General features: G+C 45.5%; 1 protein-coding gene across 1 annotated transcript in view; it reads left to right on the top strand.

Annotated features, from left to right (window-relative positions):
• RAD1 (RAD1 checkpoint DNA exonuclease) overlaps window positions 1–18,796 on the top strand; it is a 65,926-nt gene that overhangs the window by 7,582 nt on the left and 39,548 nt on the right. Inside the window, 1 exon segment of the mRNA XM_029579003.1 lies at window positions 1,948–2,056. Coding sequence (XP_029434863.1) covers window positions 1,948–2,056 — 109 coding nt within the window.

The raw sequence follows: 18,796 nt of genomic DNA on the forward strand, positions 1-18,796 counted from the left end.
TCCAACCACTATTAAATTTAAAGAGGGTAAACAGGGCCCTCAGAGTATCCCAGTTTAGGATGGAATTGCTAAGATAAGTAATGGGAGCTGTAAAGAAGGGGGAATTTCTTACCTCCCTAGACTTGGTGGAAGCTTATCTGCACTTCCTCATCAGAGAAGCACATCAAAGGTTTCTAAGGTTTTTGGTATCAGGAAGCCATTACCAATTGAAGGCCATGCTTTTGGGCTAGCCACAACACCAAGGGCCTTCACCAAGGTGATGGTGGCAGTCATCTTGAGGAAGGAAGGGGTACTGATACATTCATATCTAGATAACTTGCTAGTCCAAGCCAAGGCAAGAGTACGAACAGCTCACATTAAAAGTGAGGCTGGGTTGTGAACGAGACCAAAAGCCAATTGTACCCGCCCCAGACCCTGGGATACTAGAGAGCCCATTTCGATACCAGGGAGGAAAAATATTTTATGACACAAGAGAGTCAAGAAGCTATAGGATCAGGTGAGAGAATTGTTGGCGAGCAGAAGGCCCAGCATGAAGGCCTACCTGCAGGTGTTGGGCTCAATGGCAGCCGCGATAGACCTAGTCTCCTGGGTGAAGGCACATATATGCCTTTGCAAAGGGTGTTGCTGGAATTATCAGAGAAGGAAGAACAGGGCATCTTGAAAAGGAAATTAACATTGCTTCTTTTGTCCTTTCCCATTTTCACTTGAGAGGCATAATCCAAAAAAAGAGAAAAGAAAGCTAGGGCAAGAGGTTACTGGAGGCCTATCCTACTATCCCAGAATATATAGCCTCCAGTGATGTCAAAAGAGAGAGACATTCTCTGTCTCCATGTGCTGGCACATGAAGGTAAACCTACTTGTCTGGAATGAGCTGTCAGGACTCAAGGAAAGGAAATTAACTGGTAAAATTAAATTTCACCATCCTTATCATTTTTCTTCCAAGAATGTATTATTTCCAACATAGCTGTTATAGGTGGATCAGATTCTATTATTGTCCAAAAGTCTCTTACTTTTTAGAAGAATCATCATACTAAATATCCAGGCTGAATAGTTGTTCTAATTCAGCGCATCAATATAATATTTAGTATTTTCAGACATTTCTTAGTTACTTTCATTTTGTTCATAGAAAATCTTTTCTAAGCAAGCTTCTTTTTAACAAACTTTCTGCAATTCACAAAAAAGTTATTTGTTTCTCTCTGCAGCTTGCTTACCTGACTTTATCTTTATTGTTTGTTGTTTTTCTTGTTTGGCAATTGATTTCACTTTGCTGCAGCATTGCCTGGGTCCTAACACATTTTTTTGTTGGAGATCTAAATTTTATTTAGATAAAATAATGCTTTTTAAAGGAAAAAAAGAGCAAGACAGGGAGGTTTCTTCTTTGCAAGAGCAGTAAAACAGTACTGTTTTTATTAGCAAGGTATAAAGAGCTTGTAAGCAACCCATAACTCAGCTCCCTCAGAAATGGGAAGCTAGCAAGTACACATACACAGCATTATGGAAACCCTAGTAGTCAAAACATGTTAGTACTAGCTAACTCAATACAGTCCAGCAGAGTGGCATGAAATGATTTTCGAACAGTAATTATTGTAAAAGAAGTTTTGTCTCCAAAGGGTGGTATAATGTTGCTATGGACTAACACCATTCTTGCGCACCTCTGGGCTTTCAGTGGCTCATATATGGTTGGCTGTGTACAAATGCTATGCTCATGTTTTTGGATTTGTAGCTTAAAAGACCTTGTCTTTCTTGCTAAGCCACCTTAAAATTTTGATTACTTTAGAATTTGAAAAACAGATTCTTTTCTGTGTGACTGAAAGTAAAAACAGATTCATTGGGTAAAATTATTGTGCCACTTGGTTGAAATGAATTGTGCAAAATTGGAGCCAGTGGGAGAAAAAAGCAAAAAAAAAAAAAATACCACCCAACTTTGTTTTTTGTCTTCTTTTTTAGGCAGGGATATTTCAGGAGTACACAATCCAGGAGGACTCCGTGATGTTCAGAATTAATTTAACCGTACTTTTAGACTGCCTGACTATTTTTGGAACCAGTGCCTTGCCAGGTACCGCCTGGGTTGAAATTAAAATGTTTATAGAATGTTTCTCATTTACATAAATTACTAATTACAGAATATTCCCCCCATAATTACATAAATCAATTCATATATCCAGGGAAATCCCGCACCTAATGTCTATAGGACCATCATACTGAGAACAAATTGGCTTTTGTGAATAGACATCACGCTTTAGACCTGTATTGGTCCTTTTAAACTTTCCTCTTTTTTTATTTTTAACTTAGTGCAAATAAAATTATCACATTCTTAATCAGAAAAGAGTTTTTTGGTGAATCAGATTTCTCCAATCTAAGTTTTCTCTAGAATGAATCATGTTTCTCCCTTCCAAGCTGTTTACTCCATTATTGTCCTATAAGCAGAGCACAGCACAGTATTTGAACATGCCTAGGATACAAAAAAAAAAACCACCCCGACCAATCATATCTTGTAGCTATGAGATCTTCTTATTGGTGAAATACAAACCTACTCAGTCTCAGTCTATTGGTTACAATCATCCCCTGTATATTTTTAAATATAATAAGATGAGTTTGCTTAGTTTCTCATCTTCCAAATCTAAAAAAATGTTTTACTTGTAGACAAATGGATAATAATCCCTGCCATGTTCCTTTAAAATATATTAGATTCCAAACATAATGAAGCTAATATTCATCTGCAGAGCGGCTCGGCTAGTTAGTTAGATAAACCTATCTGGCTAACTAGCAGGATATCTTAAAGTTAGTTGCATATGTTTATGCGGCTAACTTTAGGACAGGTCAGCGGCACAACTAGTGTTAGCCGCATAAGTTAAGTGGCTAACTCCAATTATTTGCAGAATTTATGCAGCTAGCTCCACACCTCCCAGAAATGCCTCGCCCCTGCACCTAGATTGCAAAAACAGCTACAGTGTTCTCTTTTTTTTTTTTTTTTACTTTTTATATATGCAAATTTTATAATAGCTTCAAGAAAAGCATTTTGAGAAACAAAGATGGAATACAAAAAAAAAAATCATCAGCCATAATAAGATGAAGCAATTCACAAGTGCAGTCACAAGTCCACAAACATAGGGGCTGATGTAATAAAACCTGCATTAAAACTGGAGTTAAATTTTAGGATGGGTTTTATTTTGCATGGGTGGTAGACAAACTGAGCAAACCTATCCTTTTATATTTAAAAATAGGAAAGAGATGATATAACCAGTACTCTTTGAGTATGCTTATATTTTATCAATAAGATGTCATAGCTACAAAATGTTTTTTTGGCATCCTAGTCATGTCATGTTCAACTTGTATGTTTGCTCTGCTTATAGGACAATAATGGAAGAACTTGGAAAGGAGAAACTTTATTCATTGCAGAGAAACTTTAGAAGAGAGAAGTCTGATTTACCATGGAGAAACTCCTGACACAGACTAAATAAAAATAAGAAAATATGTTTTTTTCTCATTTTGGATTTAATGATCTCATTTACATAGGGCCATCAATATATATAATATGAGATATTTAACTTGCCTACAGTGTTGTGCCCAAAAGAGTTTAAGTAAAGGCAAAGGTGATAAGATCTGCTTGCCAAAGTTAAAGGGTTACTCTGTCATCTCTCACATAAACATAGATTTGGATTAGCAATCATCAACGATCTTACTTCATTGACAAAGTTCTGCTTTTCAGCTAGTCAGCAGTTTTCTATTATAAGTCACCTCTGTTGTCGCAATAGTCATATCTTTTTTTGAGACTGTTAACCATGGGTCTTTCATCCCTAAGCAGTATTTCCAGATTTCAAGATTCAGTAAAAAACATTAGCTGTCTGTTTCATGGCATAGAAATCCCCAGATGGCTGTGCAGTATGCCAAATAATACTGAATGGTTGTATGAGCTTTTCTTCCCAGTAAACAAAAAAATAACATATAAAGAGGAATTACTACTTACCTGATAATTTCCTTTCCTCTAATGAGGGCAGGTCAGTCCCACCAGTGGGTTATGCACCTCTGCCAGCAGATGAAGATGGAGCAAAAGCTGACGTCACAGATATAGTCACACCCAACATCAGCCTGCCAGTATGCTCTGGAAAAGCCAAACTGTGGACAAACTGATTAGACTTGAACATTATCATTAACAACCAACCTCTCATGCTTCCAACCCAACAAGAATACTGAATTCAGACAAAAAAAGTAACATATGCACTAAACTAAGGCTAGAAAAGCCATTTACCAGTCTTCAACAAAAGCAGGAATCACACTCTGCAATGTTCACGCTGAAAAGGCTAACCATAATTTAGACATCAGCAGCCTACGGTGGGTCTGGTATTGACCTGCTCTCATTAGAGGAAAGGAAATTAACAGGTAAGTAGTAATTTCTCCATCCTCTGCATCTGGCAGGTCAATCCCATCAATGGGATCTACCAAAGCTAATTCCGTACAGGACGGGAGGCTGCCAGCAGACCAGTCTATACTGCCCGAGTGAACTCAGTGTCTTCCGTAGCCCAAACATCCAAATCGTAGTGCTTGAGAAAAGATGTGCAAAGATGAGCACGTTGCCGCTTGGCAAGTAACACCAAACTAAGTTTCGCCCATGATATCGCCTGAGCCTCCGTGGAATGTGGTCTAATTTGTTTCTTTAGAGCAACCTCAGCTGCCACATAGGTGGCTGTAGTGACTTCTTCAATCCAATGGTTATCGTTGCACAGGTCACCGGAGCTCCCTGTTCACCACCAGCATGGAGCACAAACAGGTGATCCAATATCCAGACAGTTTTGGTCACTTCCAAGTAATGCAACAAATGTCGTTTGACGTCCAAGAAACACAAAAGACGATCCTCACTTTCATCTCTGTCACTGCCCAAGGTGGGTGAAGAAATGGACTGATTCCAACGAAACTTTGAAAACCATTTTGCCAAAAACGAGGACACAGCCTGAAGCTGTACTGCCCCCAGAGGCATACTCAGAAAAGGCTCACAGCAAGAAGGAGCCTGTAGCTTAGAAACCCAACGTGCCGAACAGATTGCTACCAGAAAAAACTGTCTTCAAGGTTAGAAACCGAAAGGAAAGAGCGCACCGTGGCCGAAAGGCCGGAACTGCCAAGAATTCCAGGAAGAAATTAAGGGGCAAGCCCTTACACAATCCATCCTGTAAGAATTCCAAAATTAAAGGAATATCCACCTTGAGAGGTTGAGAACCTTGCTCAGAACACCAGGCCTAAAAAATCTCCAAACCTAACCAAGACTGTGGGAGTAGAAAAAATGTCCTGGCCTGAAGGAAGGTGGAACTCACAGCAGGCAAATAACTGCACTTCAACTGAACCCTTTCAGTAGCTAAACCGAAAGAATGGGTCCCTGCCACAACAGATCCTTTAGAGATAATAGCCTGAGTGGACTGCTCCCCAACCGTCTCTGGATATCGGCACACCATGGCCTCTGAGCCCAACCCAGAGCCACAAAAGGATATGTTGGTTTGACTTGCAATCTTCTGAACAATGCCTACCAAAGGCCAGGGGGGAAACGCATACTACAGGGCACCACGTGGCCACTCCTGAATATGAGCATCGATGCCCAGTGCTTTTGGATCCCACATGTGACTGAAAAAGCATGGAACTTTCATATTGTCTGGTGGGCCCCAAAGGTTCCCAAGGAGCCGAAGGCTTCGTCTGCCAGTTCCCATTCTCTTGGGTCCAAGTTTCTCCTGCCAAGGAAGTCTGCTCTGATATTGACCTTTCTGGCAATGTGAGAGGCGGAGATGCCTAGTAGATGATGTCTGCTGACACCATAAACACATCTATTTTCTCTGACACCTGTTGACTCTTGGTTCCACCCTGATGACTGATGAAAACTACTGTCATCACATCACCTGACATTATCCAGACTGCCCAAGCCCACGGCCCCTGTTTCCAATCTGTTGATGTTCCATTGTCGCTCCTCTACATTCCAATGACCTTGCACCATCAACTTTTGACAGTGAGTCCCTCAGCCTAGCAGGCTCACATCTATCGTAAGTACCAATCAATCTGGCATCTCCAGGGAAACTCCTTTCCTGAGATGAACCGCCTGCAACCACCAGCACAACTGAGACTTCACCTCCAATGGTAGAAGCAGTTTCATGGCATAGTTCTGCAACTGTGTATTCCATCAGGAAAATAAAATGCATTGAAAAAATTGCATATTTTCCCTTACCCAGAGGACTACTTCCAATGCGGCAGCCATCAACCCCAGGACCTGTAGATTAGGCCACACGGGCGAATAGTGTTCATCAGGGTGAGAACTTGAGCCATTATCGTTTAGATTCGAGTCGCCAGCAGAAATACTCTGCCCTACTTTGTGTTGAAGAGAATGCCAAGATACTGCAGAGTCGGAGACGGTTGCAAACTGCTCTAGCCAGTTTCACCACCCAGTCTGATCACCTTGCGAGAAGCATGACGATTCTCTTCCATGCTCTTGGCACGAATCAACCAGTTGTCCCGATAGGGGTGAACTAGAATACCATCTTTGTGCTGCACCATTACATGACTTTAGAAAAGGTCCTGGGCACAGTGGCTAAACCGAAAGGCAAGGCCTGGAACTGGTGAGGGCAATTCAGAATGGACAACTGAAGGAAATGTTGATGTTCCTGGCAAATGGATATATGCAGCTATGCCTCCGTCAAATCCATAGATGCGAGGTATTGCCATTAGGACAGATTGCACCTTTTCTATCCTGAAACGAGTGACTCGCAAAGGACGATTGACATCCCTGAGATCCAGTACGGTTCAAAAGGATCCTTCCTTCTCAGGCACGCCAAAATAAAAGGAATACCACCCCGGATTCTGCTGTGATTCAGGAATGGTAATCATGGCTCTCAGGTTCAAGAACCTGTGCAATGTAGCTTCCATTGCTACTCTCTCTGGGGTGGAGTTGCATGGAGATATCCTAAAGGCATCTGGAGGAATGCAAAAAAATTCTATAGCATACCTGTCCCGAAACATTTCAAGGACCTACTGATCCGAAGCAATCTGGATCCTTCTGTGATTAAAAATGAGATAGGCGCCATTTCTCTCCTGCCCCAACAGGGGAGCCCACAAATTCCCATTGAGAAGATCGTGGGGCTCCACTTCCGGAGCACGCATCCTTTCGAAGCCTTTGGGATGAAAGGACTGAGATCTGCGGAAGGGGTGGGATCTCTGGGAAGAACTTCCCATATAAGGCCGAAAACACCAGTTAGTCTCAAGAGTGGCCATTCGCCTGAAAAATCTGGGAAAATGGCTTCTTGTCATCTGGTAAGTGAGGGAACTAGGTTTTCCCCATTTAATTGCCATCTTCTCCAACTCACTGCCAAAAGTGAACCCTTGAAGGGCAGCTTGGTAAGATTGGACTTTTAAATAGTATCTGCTGACCAATTGGCAAGCCACGGCCATCGCCTGATCACAATAACAGAAGCAGCTCCTTTGGCGGCTGTGCAAAGCAGGACACAGCCCGCATCAACTAGGAAGGCAGCCCCCTGATTCTACCACAGATCCGTTATTGGAAGTGGTGCTTCCAGATTCTTGGGAAAGACACAAGGTAGCTCGATCTACCAGGGCACAGCAAGAGCAATTTATTGCCACTGACTCAAGGCTTGCATTAGGATAGCCGGAATTCTTCTATCCCAAGCATGCTGAAGAACTGCCCCTCCCTCTGCCGGGATAGTGATTCGTTTCATGGCAGATCACACCAAAGCATCCACCTTAGGGAAATGCAACTGCTCTGACCTGTGGATCCAAGAAGTATAAACCTGCCAAGGCATGGCCCCCCTTGAAAGGATGCCTCTGGCATACTTCATACCAGATCAATCAATTCCTGAATTGCATCCAGGAAGGAAAAGGAAACAGGAAACTTTGCATAGGGTGACCAAAATGGGGTCCTTCGTCTGCCCCCTTGAAGAATCAGCCCCAGCCACTCCGAGGGTCTTCAAGGTCTGAGAGATCAAGCTCGGCACTTAACTCTGTGAAAGAAATGGAGAAGAGTTCTATGTGACTCCAATCTGAGAGAAACTCCCCTTCCTTATCAGGAGAGCCATTGCCATCAGCATCAGTGCATTCGTGATCCACATGTATTTGAACCTTGTCAAGCAGTTCTGTGTCACATTGTCTGACCGTGGTGATAGGCACAGGAGAACTCTAAGAACATAACAACATAAGAAATTGCCATACTGGGTCAGACCAAGGGTCCTTTAAACCCAGTATCTTGTTTCCAACAGTGGCCAATTCAGGCTACAAGTACCTGGCAAGTACCCAAAAACTAAGTATATCCCATGCTACTGATGCTAGTAATCAAGTCAACTTGATTAATAGCAGGTAATGGACTTCTCCTCCAAGAACTTATCCAAACCTTTTTTAAACCCAGCTACACTAACTGCACTAACCACATCCTCTGGCAACAAATTCCAGAGTTTAATTGTGCTTTGAGTGAAAAAGAACTTTCTCCAATTAGTTTTAAATGTGCTACATGCTGACTTCATGGAGTGCTCCCTAGTCCTTCTATTATCCGAAAGCGTAAATAACTGATTCACATTTACCCTTTCTAGACCTCTCATGATTTTAAACACTTCTATCATATCCCCCCTCAGCCATCTCTTCTCAAAGCTGAACAGCCCTAACCTCTTTAATCTTTTCTCATAGGGGAACTGTTCCATCCCCTTTATCATTTTGGTCGCCCTTCTCTGTACCTTCTCCATCGTAACTATATCTTTTTTTAGATGTGGCGACCAGAATTGTACACAGTATTCAAGGTGTGGTTTCACCAAGGAGTGATACAGAGGTATTATGACATCTTCCATTTTATTCACCATTCCCTTCCTAATAATTCCTAACATTCTGTTTGCTTTTTTGACTGCTGCAGCACACTGAGCCGACTATTTCAATGTATTATCCACTATGTCACCTAGATCTCTGGGTGGTAGCTCTTAATATGGAACCTAACATCATGTAACTACAGCATGGGTTATTTTTCCCTAATTGCATCAACTTCCCCTAATTCACATTAAATTTCATCTGCTATTTGGATACCCAATTTTCCAGTCTCACAAGGTCCTCCTGCAATTTATTACAATCTGCTTGTGAATTAACTACTCTGAATAATTTTGTATCATCTGCAAATTTGATTACCTCACTTCTTGTATTCCTTTCCAGATCATTTATAAATATATTGAAAAGCACGGGTCCTAGTACAGATCCTTGATACACTCCACTGTTTACCCTTTTCCACTGAGAAAATTGTCCATTTAAACCTACTCTCTGTTTCCTGTTTTTTAACCAGTTTGTAATCCACGAAAAGACATCGCCACCTATCCCATGACTATTTACTTTTCTTAGAAGCCTTTTATGAGGAACTTTGTAGGTATTGTCGACTCAGCTGATTGACCTGTAGAAATGTTGGTAATCCCTAGAAGAATTCCACTCAGGAAAAAGAGGGCAGGTCTATTCCAGGCCCCAGAAGCCCGAACCTGACATCCTGAGAGTGAGTCTCAGACCGAAGCGATGGACCATAGTCGGCCAAAATCAAATGTCAAATCCCCACAAGCATCCAGGCAGCACTGACACAGGCTTTTAGAAGGGTCTTGCATATCGCCTTAATGTGGCATGCAACACAAATAGATAAGCTCTTAGACTTCTTTGCTGCTGGTGCCATGGCTGTAATGCGCTCAGACAGGTATAGGTGTGTGCCCAGCTGGATGCACAAAATGTGTGGCCAGAAACCCATGCATAACAACCACGTCTAAGGTGGGCGCACAAAAAATGTACGTACAAGTACACGAGCCTACCTCTCCAGTCCAATCTAGGCGCACAAACCGTGCATCTAAGTATACACACTCAAAGGAACACTCAAGTTAGGCACCCATGGTGCACGTCCAGAAAGAAGGATGCCCAGCCTGGACACACATCCTGTGCGTCCAAGGAACCATCCAGTCACACAAATGTGCCCAAAAGGGAGATGCAGCAGTGGACGCAAAATGAGACCTGCAGGCGCATGCTGATGATACACAATGAAAACACGCGAACTATCTGCCGCAGCCTACCATGGGCCAAAAAGGAGAAGCCTGAGAGCAAGGCCTAGCCAAAAGGCTGCTCAACCCACCGTGCCTGAATTAACTCCACACCCAGAGACGTGAGCAGGCAGGCCAAATGCCGAGGGAAACAGAGCCAGTAGGGCAACTCCTCACTAGTGAGTTCCTTCTCTTCTCACTCATCCGTTTTTTGTTTTTTTTTTTCAAAAAAGTAAAAACTTTTAGTTGAACTCGGCCCTCCCTGGCTGAGAGCAGGAACAGGTCTCGGCTATGGAGGGAGAGGGCTAAAGCCTTCACTACCGAGCCTCTCTTGGCCTGCAACCGCTAATTTTCCGAGTCCACATCACTCAAGGCTACCAGACTGAAGGCTCTCTACTGAGGTATCGCCTCAGGAGGCAAGTGGTGCTGTATAGACGTCTTCTGATGTCTCCTTTTTTCTTCTTTTTTTTTTTTTTTTCACTCAAGGGCAATCCCCCAAAGGGAAAAGCATGTCCACCATCTGCTGGAGATGGACAATATTGGCAGGCTAATGTAGGGGTGAGATTATATATTCGTGATGTCAGCTTTTGTACCGTCTCCATCTGCTGGCAGAGATGGATAACCCACTGGAAGGATTGACCTGCAGAATGCAGAGAAATAGTATTTTAGTAAATGACCTGATGGTTCATTTCCTAGCATGTAGCAGATGGACTCAGGACCAATTGGTATAGTGTACTCCTGATAGCAGTTGGAGAAGGATCAGATTTCAATCTGACGTAAGCCCTAGTACATATACCCCTGCAGGACGTGCAGCTCTTCAGTATTTTCCGTCTCCATAGCAGTTAGGGACTCTATGCACGCTCGCACAGCGTTAGAGCAATTTTACCAAAGAAAACCAAAATAAGAAGAAATCTTACCTCTACTGACGAGCCTCGCTCTCCTGCGGTGACACCCATTGGGTCCCTCCCCCAGTTGAGAATTCTCGAGGTGATTTCCGCGATCCCTCGGAAGTAAGCCTCGGTCCGGTGGCTGACCCTCGGCGGGGACCTAGCCCCTGACATCGGGTGAGGCTGAGAGGCAGCGGGTGCAAATTTGAGCACGGCGGTGAAGGTATTTTCCCTCATCCCCCCCACAGCTGGAGACCGCCTGGAACGAGACAAGGTAAGGTAGAAATCTATTTAAAAGTCTCCGGTCTCCGAAGCTCGAGGAGTCGCACAGGTCGCCAGCCGGCACCAGTGCCACCGAGTTGATCGGCCCTAGCAGGGCTAGACCCCGGTCAGATCCGAGGGTCCTCCAATGTGGAGACCCTCCGAGGTGGTCGCCATATTGTCCGCGTGGTCGCCGTCACCATTTTGATCTGTTCGCCGCCCTGTCCGCTGTTCCGATCCGTGCGCAGAAATACCTTGTGTGCACAACGTCGAACCCAAGTACCGTGCGCACAAGTGATGCACATAGCCACACGCTTACTGTGCCGGGCGCATAACTTCGATCTGTGTGCATAACAGCATGCACATCTCCCTGAGCGCGCACCAAACCTATGCGCACAACTTTGACGCACTGGAGGGCACAACTGTCTTCTACGTGCACAAGCCATGGCACCACCGGAAAAGAAACTCAAGGCTCAGAGCCTTTGCCCAGCATGCCATATTAGAGCTGCACAGCACGAGGAGGCCACGGCCCTGTGTATACAGTGCAAACAGGCCCTAGATGATCCAACTCATGGCTCTCCCCAGCCGGTACCGGGTTCCAGCCTCTCGAGCAATACGCCGGACCTAGCATTGCACAGCGGGACCCCCCCTCAAATGGAGCTCCCCAGGGACACGGCGCCCCTTAGTCTAGACTCAGCATCTATCTCCTGGGTGGAATTCTTCAAAGGTCTGCATACCTTCGTCCACATGCAACCGGGGCCACCTATAATACAGCCACAGGCTCCACCATAGGACCTCAATATCCCGGGACCCTCTATGCCCAGGGAAGTGATCCCACTGCCCAGAAGCTCCACCTTCAGGGACACGGACATCTCGGATGAGGATTCAGAACCCCTGGAGGAAGGGGAACTCCCTCCGGGGGCAGAGCCCCACCGAACCATGAGACGCTTCTTCACCAAGGACGAGCTTCCAGACCTGGTCACACACAGTTTAAAAGAGCTTGCTATCCCGGGCACAAGTGCCTCAGGGGAACCTAAGACTAACCCCTTACTAGAGGGACTCCATCAGACCTCCCGCCATTTCCCACTATTACAAGCCGTCCAGGAACTAATTGACCTGGAATGGGATACCCTAGAAACTACGTTCAAAGGGGGGCCGGGATCTGGCATCCATGTACCCTCTGGACCCAGCCGCCAAAGAACTCCTGACATGTCCGAAAGTGGATGCCATGGTCTGCGCGGTCTCGAAACGTACTACTATCCCGGTGGAGGGAGGTGCCGCACTCAAGGATGCTCAAGACAGATGTCTGGAATCTATCCTCAAACAGTCCTTTGACGTCTCCACTATGTCCTTAAAGATCGCAGCCTGCTGTGCCGTGGTGACACGTGCCTGCTTATCACAGACCATGAACAACACTCCTGGGGAGGCCCTGGAACCAGCAGTATCATTCCTCGCGGACACCGCTTCTGATCTGGTATGCACCGCAACTAGAAGAGTGTCATCCGCCGTGGCAGCCAGAAGACAAATCTGGCTCCGAAACTGGTCGGCCGATGCATCCTCCAAAACGAGACTCACAAGGGTGCCTTTCAAGGGAACACTTCTGTTCGGAAGTGAACTAGAGAAACTAGCCAACAAATGGGGCAAGTCCCCACTGCTGCAGCTACCGGAGGACAGGAATAAGAGAAACCAGCGATCCTTCCCCCGAACCTCCAGGGGCAGAGGATCACAGCGCTTCAACCCATATAGAAGCATAAGAACATAAGAAAATGCCATACTGGGTCAGACCAAGGGTCCATCAAGCCCAGCATCCTGTTTCCAACAGTGGCCAATCCAGGCCATAAGAACCTGGCAAGTACCCAAAAACTAAGTCTATTCCATGTAACCATTACTAATGGCAGTGGCTATTCTCTAAGTGAACTTAATAGCAGGTAATGGACTTCTCCTCCAAGAACTTATCCAATCCTTTTTTAAACACAGCTATACTAACTGCACTAACCACATTCTCTGGCAACAAATTCCAGAGTTTAATTGTGCGTTGAGTAAAAAAGAACTTTCTCCGATTAGTTTTAAATGTGCCCCATGCTAACTTCATGGAGTGCCCCCTAGTCTTTCTACTATCCGAAAGAGTAAATAACCGATTCACATCTACCCGGTCTGACCTCTCATGATTTTAAACACCTCTATCATATCCCCCCTCAGTCGTCTCTTCTCCAAGCTGAAAAGTCCTAACCTCTTTAGTCTTTCCTCATAGGGGAGTTGTTCCATTCCCCTTATCATTTTGGTAGCCCTTCTCTGTACCTTCTCCATCGCAATTATATCTTTTTTGAGATGCGGCGACCAGAATTGTACACAGTATTCAAGGGTGCGGTCTCACCATGGAGCGATACAGAGGCATTATGACATTTTCCGTTTTATTCACCATTCCTTTTCTAATAATTCCCAACATTCTGTTTGCTTTTTTGACTGCTGCAGCACACTGCACCGACAATTTCAATGTGTTATCCACTATGACACCTAGATCTCTTTCGTGGGTTGTAGCACCTAATATGGAACCCAACATTGTGTAATTATAGCATGGGTTATTTTTCCCTATATGCATCACCTTGCACTTATCCACATTAAATTTCATCTGCCATTTGGATGCCCAATTTTCCAGTCTCACAAGGTCTTCCTGCAATTTATCACAATCTGCTTGTGATTTAACTACTCTGAACAATTTTGTGTCATCTGCAAATTTGAGTATCTCACTCGTCGTATTTCTTTCCAGATCATTTATAAAGTGGCCCGCCTCACAGGCCGAAGCCAGTTTTTTCTGAACAAGCACAACAAAAGGGGGGCCAGCTCGGGCTCAGGCCCTAGCCGCACCCCACAATGAAAATCAGCCGACCCGTCCAAAGGAAGAAGCCATAGGGGACAGACTTGCCCTATTCTACCAAAGATGGGTCGAGATAACTTCGGACAAGTGGGTCCTATCCATCATTCGAGAGGGATATTACCTGGATTTCCACCACTTCCCTCCGGACAAGTTTGTGGAATCTCCCTGCCACGACCCTTCCAAGAGGATGGCAGTGGAAGCTACCCTGACCAAATTGCTAGCCTTAGAGGCTATAACACTGGTGCCTCCACAACAAATAAATACTGGACATAATGCCATCTATTTTATCGTCCCCAAGAAAGAAGGAACGTTCAGACCCATCCTGGACCTCAAGGCGGTCAACCGTCACCTGAAGATTCCTCGCTTCCGCATGGAAACCCTACGCTCGGTAATAAGGGCGATACAACCGGGAGAGTTCCAAATATAGAAACATAGAAATGACGGCAGAAGAAGACCAATGGCCCATCCAGTCTGCCCAGCAAGCTTCATACTTATTTTTCTCATACTTATCTGTTACTCTGACCACTGAGGTCAGGGCCCTTTTTGGTAACACTTAGGTTCTAATTTCCTTCCACCCCCACCATTGATGTAGAGAGCGGTGCTGGAGCTGCATCACTGTGAAGTATCAAGCCTAATTGGTTAGGGGTAGTAGTAGAGGTAACCTCCGCAATAAGCAAGCTACTCCCATGCTTATTTGTTTACCCAGCCTTTGCAATGTAGTCCTTGTTGGTTGTTGTCTGAATATAAATCCTCTTTTCTTCATTCCCTCCTGCCATTGAAGCAGTGAGCTGTGCAGTATATGTATTCAAAGTGAAGTATCAGGCATGATTGGTTCAGGGTAGTAGCCGCCGCAACAAGCAAGCTACTCCCACGCTTATTTGTGAATGCAGATCCTTTTCCCCACATTTCCTCTTGCCGTTGAAACATAGAGCAGTGTTGGAGTCACATTAACTGTGTGTATGTTTATTGAATAAGGGTAGTAGCCATCTTTCTCGCAAGGTACCCCCATGCCTCTTCTCTTCATTTCATTCACATCCTCAAGACTTTTCTTCATTTCCTCCCTGCCATTGAAGCAGGCAGCTATGCTGGATATGCGTGAAGTATCGGTCTTCCTCCCTTGCTGTTGAAGCAGAGAGCTAACTTGCATTGAAAGTGAAATATCAGACTTTCTCCCCTGCCGTCCCCTGCCGTTGAAGCAGAGAGCTGTGCTGGATAGGCATTGAAAGTGAGTATCAGGCTTATTTGGTTAGGATTAGTAACCGCTGTAACCAGCAGGCTACTCCCCACATTTTTTGTGACTGGAAATCCTTTTCTTTTTTTTCCATCATTACCTCTTGCCGTTGAAGCTTAGAGTAATGTTGGAATTGCATTAACTGTGTGTATGTTTATTGAATAAGGGTATTATCTCCAGGAAATAGCCGTCATTACCGCGAGCCACCCACTCTTCATACACATCTACCCACTCTTCATACACATCCTCTAGACTTTATAGATCCACAGTGTTTATCCCACGCCCCTTTGAAGTCCTTCACAGTCATGGTCTTCACCACTTCCTTCGGAAGGGCATTCCAGGCATCCACCACCCTCTCCGTGAAGAAATACTTCCTGATATTGGTTCTGAATCTACCTCCCTGGAGCTTTAAATCGTGACCCCTGGTTCTGCTGATTTTTTTCTGATGGAAAAGGTTTGTCGTTGTCTTTGGGTCATTAAAACCTTTCACGTATCTGAAAGTCTGTATCATATCACCTCTGCTCCTCCTTTCCTCCAGGGTGTACATATTTAGATTCTTCCGTCTCTCCTCATAAGACATTTGATGAAGACCCTCCACCTTTTTGGTCGCCCTTCTCTGTACTGCCTCCATCCTGTCTCTGTCCCTTTGTAGATACGGTCTCCAAAACTGAGCACAGTACTCCAGGTGAGGCCTCACCAAGGACCTGTACAAGGGGATAATCACTTCCCTTTTCTTACTTGATATTCCTCTTTCTATGCAGCCCAGCATTCTTCTGGCTTTAGCTATCGCCTTGTCACATTGTTTCGCCGACTTCAGATCATTAGACACTATCACCCCTAGGTCTCTCTCCTGCTCCGTGCACATCAGCCCTTCACCCCCCCATCGAAAACAGTTCTTTTGGATTTCCACACCCCATATGCATGACTTTGCACTTCTTGGCATTGAATCTCAGCTGCCATATCTTCGACCACTCTTCCAGCTTCCTTAAATCTCGTCTCATTCTCTCCACTCCTTCCGGCGTGTCCACTCTGTTGCAGATCTTAGTGTCATCCGCAAACAGACAAACCTTGCCTTCTATCTCATCTGCTATGTCGCTCACATAGATATTGAACAGGACCGGTCCCAACACCGATCCTTGTGGCACTCCGCTTAACACCGCTCTCTCTTCAGAGTAAGTTCCATTTATCATCACACATTGTCGTCTGTCCGTCAACCAGTTTGCAATCCAGGCCACCACCTCGGCACTCACTCCTAAGCTTCTCATTTTATTCACCAGCCACCTGTATGGGACCGTATCAAAAGCCTTACTGAAATCCAAGTAGATGACATCGAGTGCTCTTCCTTGATCCAATTCCCTAGTCACCCAGTCGAAAGTGTCAATCAGATTTGTCAGGCTGGATCTTCCCCTGGTGAAACCATGCTGCCTCTGGTGCAGCAATTCCTCAGACTGTAGATAATTCACTATTCTTTCTTTCAGCAGCGACTCTATCACTTTACCCACCACTGAGATGAGGCTAACCAACCTGTAGTTTCCAGCCTCCTCTCTGCTCCCACTCTTGTGAAGCAGGACCACCACCGCTCTTCTCCAATCACTCGGCACCAATCCTCTTTCTAGTGATCTATTGAACAGGTCTCGCAGCGGACCCGCCAGCACATCTCTGAGCTCCCTCAGTATCCTGGGATGAACCTCATCAGGCCCCATGGCTTTGTCCACTTTCAGTTTCCCCAGCTCTTCCCATACATTCTCTTCTGTAAACGGAGTTACATCTACTCCATTCCCCTCCGGTTTCTTGTTAACTAGCGATGGTTCTTCTCCAGGGTCCTCTTTAGTGAACACAGAACTGAAGTATTCGTTTAATATTTCTGCCATTTCTTCGTCTCTCTCTACACATTCATCCTTTTCACCTTTCAATTTCACTATACCACTTGGAACTTTTCTCTTTTCTCTGATGTATCTGAAAAATGTTTTGTCACCTCTCCTTACCTCTTTGGCAATCCTTTCTTCTGCTTGACTTTTTGCCATCTTGATCTGTCGGAAGCCTACCTACACATTCCGATCCATCAAGAGCATCAGCGTTTTCTACGCTTCTCAATCCTGGACTGTCACTACCAGTTCTGGGCACTACCTTTCAGGTTAGCCACTGCACCCTGGACGTTCACCAAGATCATAGTGGTGGTGGCAGCAACACTGAGGAAGGAAGGAAGGAATCCGCGTGCACCCTTATCTAGACAATTGGCTGATCAGGGCGAAATCCCCAGAGGAAAGCCAGCAGGCAACCAACAGGGTCAAAACTCTACTGGAGAGCCTCGGGTGGGTGGTCAACACAAACAAGAGCTGCCTGCAGCCCTCCCAATCTGTAGAATACTTGGGAGTACGGTTTGACACCAGACAAGACAAGGTCATCCTGACACAGACAAAGAGATCAAAACTGATAACCCAGTTACGAACCCTGTTGAGCGAACTTCGCCCCACAGCATGGGATTACCTACAAATCCTCGGCCTCATGGCATCCACACTGGAAGTAGTGCCATGGGCATGAGCTCACATGAGACCCCTACAATGCTCTCTACTATCATGATGGAATCCACTGTCCCAGAACCACTGTCCCAGAATCCACTGTCCCAGAACCACTGTCCCAGAATCCACTGACCCAGAGCATTGTAGGGGTCTCATGTGAGCTCATGCCATGGGCATGAGCTCACATGAGACCCCTACAATGCTCTCTACTATCATGATGGAATCCACTGTCCCAGAACCACACCATACGTCTTCAGCTCCGGGCCCAACTACGATGGTGGCTACAAGAAGCCCATCTGAGCCAGGGAACGAGACTATCCTCACCAACCTGGATCCTACTCACCACGGATGCCAGCCTATGAGAATGGGGAGCACATTGCCAGGAGCTAACCGCCCAAGGGCAATGGAACGAAGAAGAGTCGGGATGGAACATCAATAGCCTAGAAGCCCGGGCAGTCAGACTAGCCTGCCTACGGTTCAGTCACAGACTCCAAGACAAAGCGGTCAGAGTAATGTCGGACAACACCACAACAGTGGCCTACATCAACCGTCAGGGAGGAACCAGAAGCCAACAGGTGCCTCTGGAAATCGACCTCCTAATGTCATGGGCGGAAGCAAATCTTCAAGAGATCTCGGCCGTCCACATCGCCAGGAAAGACAACATCGCTGCGGACTACCTCAGCAGAGAAAGTCTAGATCCAGGAGAATGGAGGCTGTCAACTACAGCATTCCAATTGATAGTAAACCATTGGGGAACACCAACCATGGACCTCCTGGCAAACCGGTCCAACGCCCAAGTACCCAGTTTCTTCAGCCGCAGGTGGGAACTCCAGTCCCAGGGAATCGATACCCTGGTACAGACCTGGCCACAGGAGACTCCGTTATACGCCTTCCCGCCGTGGCCCCTATTGGGCGCAATCATCTACAAGATAGAACACCACAGGGGACCAGTACTTCTAGTGGCCCCGGACTGGCCAAGAAGACCGTGGTACGCAGAC

The sequence above is a fragment of the Rhinatrema bivittatum genome, chromosome 1 (genome assembly GCF_901001135.1).
Source record: "Rhinatrema bivittatum chromosome 1, aRhiBiv1.1, whole genome shotgun sequence".
Taxonomy (NCBI): Eukaryota; Metazoa; Chordata; class Amphibia; order Gymnophiona; family Rhinatrematidae; genus Rhinatrema; species Rhinatrema bivittatum.